A 4763-nucleotide genomic window follows, 5' to 3' on the forward strand; every position below is an offset into this window, starting at 1 on the left:
TTCACCTGAGATATGATGGTGAGGACAGAACCTTTGTGTGTGTGCATGTGTGTGTATGGGGGGAGTCTGTGTAAGACAAGTGCTGTGGACACAAACATTCTGAAAGGAATCCATTCTCTCAGGTCTGTTTATTAAAGGTGATGTAATTACCATGGTTCATTTGGGTAAATTTATTAAATGCAATAAAATTTACCAGGTCGTGAAGTCTTAAGGCAGAGAGTCATTTACATTGATGTACAGATTTTCTTTTCTAGCAGGCCCATAAACTGTTTAAAAGTCCATCTGAGAGAGGCACTCTCTCCAGCTACAATGAGTCGGGGGTCACTTCAACTTCTGCCTACAAGATGTTCAATGATAAAAACAAACTAGGGAAAGTATTAAGAACTCACAAAATAAAATTCCGGTTTATTGTCGTACAACAAACTTCACACACACATCAAACAGGCCACAATAGACAGCAATTTTAACAGACAATAAAGAAAAGAAACGTCTTTTCTCCGGCCTGGCCATCCCATACAAACCAACTGCTTATGGTACAAACTAAAGTACACACACAACGTTACTGGAATGCTTTGAATTGACCTTTTTTTTGATTTTGTACAAGTTTCTGTTGAGATAACATGACATGGTCAAACCACAAGTAAAGTCTATTTCATAGAGAAGCTTCAACTTCAAAGCACCGTTTGGTCACCAGAGATCACGGTCAAAAATGGCTGACCTCCTAACAATATGTACAAAAATATAAAATGTAAATAAAAATACAAACGAATTCTCCTTTTAAAGTATTTTGTAAGAAGGTAGAGCTTTGAAGTCTTGGTTGTTTCTAAAAAGTCTGCGTCTGGTGGGTGAGTCTGAGTGGACGGTGAACTCTAATAGACGACCTCGCGTTGACCCCTGTGTGGTCCTGAGGGGAGGGGGCTGCAGCCAGGCGGCTCCTAAGCATCAGTCTTCTGTTTCTTGGTTCCCACATCATCCTGCAGACACACACACACACACATTTGAAATACTTTATTTCATTCCACTTTACAAGTCAAGTTACATTAGGAATCAAATCTATGAATAATCCAGTAGATTAAAGCAGTTCAGCAATCTGTCATGAGTTGTTACAGGTTCAAGGGTATAAGAAACATTATCTCTTCCATATAAACATGCTTCCTCTAACCACAGACACACACAGAAACACACGCACATACACACACACACACACACACACACTATGTCAGGCTATTACCTCGTCATCATCATCGTCCTCAGCCGCTCGCTTTCCTGTTCCCCCCTCAACTTCATCATCCTCGTCATCCTCATCACCTAGCAGAGGGAGGGAGGGAAAGGAAGGTCACACAGGTGCAGTGTCCTCATGTGGCAGCCAGAGGGAGCTCTAGTGCAAGAGCTGTCCCTGTGGTCTAATCATTTTAATTTGACCCAAAACTATCCAGCAGTCCAGCCTACCCTCTCCGTCATCTTCCTCATCCTCATCCTCCCCCACATCATCCTCTTCCTCGTCTACTTCATTTTCAGCGTCCCCGTTCTCCTCATCCACCTGTCGAAGTAAGAAACAGCCATGTTCAAGCGAGACCAAAATAAACTTCACAGGTTTTTAACAGCTTTATAGATGAACATTTGAAAGTCATCACGTACAGCGTTTCCATTGGCAGGCTTGTCCTTCCCATTCTCAGTCTCTTCAACCTGTTTCTTCTCCTTCAGGTCCTGAAAGAACAACAAACACATTCCATCTCACTCATGTGGTAGCATGCACTCAATGAAAGGAACCAGCGCACCCACTCTTGCCCCATCATAAACTCTGAACACATTTCAAACGAGACACTTTGGTCTACTGAACCCAATTGGCTCTTGGTCTTTCCCATCCCCCGCCATCTTTTAAATGACTTACTGGAGTGTTGTAATCTGATACGCTGATGGCGTTGAGCGGAATGAGCAGTGTAGTTCAGTAAATAAAGAACATCGCGGTTTCCAGGGCAGAGACACCCGCTAAAAAACTACAACTCCAATACTACATCAACAGCTTATTCTAGAGCAGCCAATAAGAGCGTACAAACGTGCCGTCAAGAATGAGGCTACATGAACTCAAGCGAGGGGAGACAATAGCGGTTGGAGGGCAATACATTGGATACATTTGCAAGCATTAAAATCTGCTGGAGGTAATCAGTAGGCTAAAGTTGATTTTATAACTACTTTTTTATTATGTTTTTAGTCTCTCACGGAAACTAAATTAACATTACACTAAATCAATCCACATTTCAGTATCTAATTCGTAATTAATTAAACTGTTAGTTATTTCCTATATAGCCTATAATAAACGTAATAATTCTTAGCCCATATTTCATTCGGATGGCTTCCGATGTGGCAAATCGCTTAGATTAATTAGTTTCGGTAATCCTTAGCCTTTAAGCCGGTTACCGGCTACCTCACGCCAACGCCTCCTTACACCATCATCAGCGCTCTCGAGCGCTGTTTTCCGTGGGTAAGGTCTGGCAACAAAGATTGTTGGCGGATCGCAAAAGTGAAATTAGAGGCAGACTCCAAAACCGTGTATCATGTCCAGCCTTTGATTACACTGCCCCTTAGCTTTCAGCGGCATCTCACGGGCCATAGATGAGAGCTAGAGGGGGATCCACGCGCAGACGACTGACAGAGGAGACGAGCCAGGTGTTCCACTGAGCCTCGAGATGAAACCGGATGAATAGAAAGCGCACGGCGGACGGCCCCAGACGGGTCAAAAACGCTGTTCTTGGTGAGAGCGGCGCTTTCTCATGCGAGTGGAATGGGGGCAGAGGTTAACTCGGGGCACTGGTGTAGGCTACGCCAGAAAAACGGTTCGGCACAACATCCAACTTTCCGCTCGCGCTCATATACACAAGCGCCGGTCAGTTCCCCGTAGCCAACCCACGACCATAACTTCAGTCTCCAGAAAGAAAATGAACCACTTCCTCAGTCTGCTTAACTCAGCCCTAACAGTCCACACGAAACGAAAATGCGTGGTTTCCCAAATGCGAAATGCTCCTGCAATCTCCAATCTACAACTATAATATAAATTACGCGGAGACCCACGCGTAATTTTTAAATCCAGAGCACCGAGATACTTGTCTCGTACCTCTGGTACGAGTCCTGCCGCCTCCCACTCTGCAGAACGGAACCTGCAGAGTCCGATACGCGCAAGAGACTGAAGGAGACGGGACCCCGATCCGTGCTGCGTATCATTTACAGATGCGATCGAAGTTCACGATGCAAATAGCTCAGGCCATTCACCGAGAAGTTGCTGTTCGCTTTCGCCTGAGGTGAACCGGGGATGCCGATAGAACCTGTGAGGGCTCGAGGCGTGAAGCATGAATGTCGGCTCCGATGCCCGTCCACATAAACAGCGGTCACCTCGCGTCTCGCTCGCACAATAACCCAGAGACAGTTCTGTGGACACACGTCGAAGCTCTAAAAACTCTTCATTTTCAAACAAATCCCATGCTGTGCGTAAGAAATGAAAACAGTTTCTGAGCCGACAATTTTACTCATTTAAAACTTATAGTTTGGACCGCTGCTGGACCGCCGCTGGGGATATTGGAAAACTGCTGCGCTCACTGAATCAGCTCGTTGGCTCAATGAATTATGACGGAAATACACAACTAATTCTTCAGCATCTCTCTAAACTAAGCTGTGACTACATGGTGTTGTGCTGATTAATATACTGCTACAAATCGCTGCTCAAAGAGGAACCGACGAGCTTGTACAAACAAAGAACCCGCGCAGACTATTCCATTTCGGACGATAAAGACTTCAGATGCGAATGCTGTTGGGTCGGGAATAACTTTTGAACGATTTCATATTTCAAGTAGCCTACTTCATCCACAGTGCGCCAAAAGAGCGTCAGTCGTATTCACTTTGAAGGAGGAAATGCATTCTTACTGATGGACTTGTCCCTCTATCAGTCCAGCGCCTCAACACTACTTCCAAAGCCAAAATGTTTATTCTCGGAATAGGAAAGCATTGCGTTTTCAGCAATCTGTTTAAATGGGTCTCCATCACATAGCCTACCTTTGCAGAAATCTCTGAACTGGTGTCAACTTCAGTGTCTGCCATTTTTCTTTTAAGGTGTCAACTGTTTTGCGATCTCGCAGGAAAAAAAATATCCAGAACAGAACAGTTCCACTTAAAAGGCAAGAGGAAAAAGAAAGAGACTCGCAGTGCCAGTGGCGAATTCACGCGGCGGCGAAGCCATTTAATATAGAAAGAGGGCGGAGACCTAACACGGCCAATGTGATATGATTGGCCTACAATATAAAAAAACTGTTTTTCTGATTGGCCATTTCTGAACAATGGACAGTATTCCTACAGCACAGAGACCACGCCCCCAGCCCGATCTTTGAGTCATTTGTGTGACGAGTAGCTGCGCGTTCCGAGGCATCTCGAGGCTGCCTCGCTGTGCCGAATTAATGCCCCCCCTCCATCCCTCCAGCCTCCCTTCTCCCTCCCTCCTCCCGCTCTCGCTTTCTCGCCCTCCCTCTTCTCTTTTCTATCTCCCACGCGCGCAAGCACGCAGTGGTGCGCGCGCGGGCTCTCGCAGTCTGTGTTTGTGTGTGTGTGTGTGTGTATGTGTGTGTGTGTGTGTGTGTGTGTGTGTGTGTGAGAGAGAGAGAGAGAGAGAGAGAGAGAGAGAGAGAGAGACATAACTATCCTACATCAAACAACTGGATTTAGTAAATGCATAAGATCTATTTTAGGGGGCTATTCGCAGCGTCAACCACTGAAACGGT

At 45.5% G+C, this 4763-nt stretch overlaps 1 protein-coding gene and 1 long non-coding RNA gene across 2 annotated transcripts in view; one reads left to right on the forward strand and one right to left on the reverse strand.

Annotated features, from left to right (window-relative positions):
* Nucleotides 1–377: 377 nt before the first annotated feature.
* Nucleotides 378–4210, reverse strand: ptmaa (prothymosin alpha a). Its single transcript, XM_062556115.1, has 5 exons — nt 4045–4210; nt 1639–1707; nt 1450–1540; nt 1232–1308; nt 378–974 (listed from the first exon to the last, which is right to left on the reverse strand). Exons 1-5 carry the CDS (start codon nt 4087–4089, stop codon nt 936–938), a joined length of 321 nt encoding a protein of 106 aa, XP_062412099.1. The 5' UTR covers nt 4090–4210; the 3' UTR covers nt 378–935.
* LOC134102115 (uncharacterized) overlaps nt 2127–4763 on the forward strand; it is a 5095-nt gene continuing 2458 nt past the window's right edge. The window contains exon 1 of the long non-coding RNA XR_009941478.1: nt 2127–2159. This is a non-coding gene — a long non-coding RNA (uncharacterized LOC134102115). The remainder of the gene's footprint in view (nt 2160–4763) is intronic.

The sequence above is a fragment of the Sardina pilchardus genome, chromosome 15, assembly GCF_963854185.1.
Source record: "Sardina pilchardus chromosome 15, fSarPil1.1, whole genome shotgun sequence".
NCBI classification, from domain to species: domain Eukaryota; kingdom Metazoa; phylum Chordata; class Actinopteri; order Clupeiformes; family Clupeidae; genus Sardina; species Sardina pilchardus.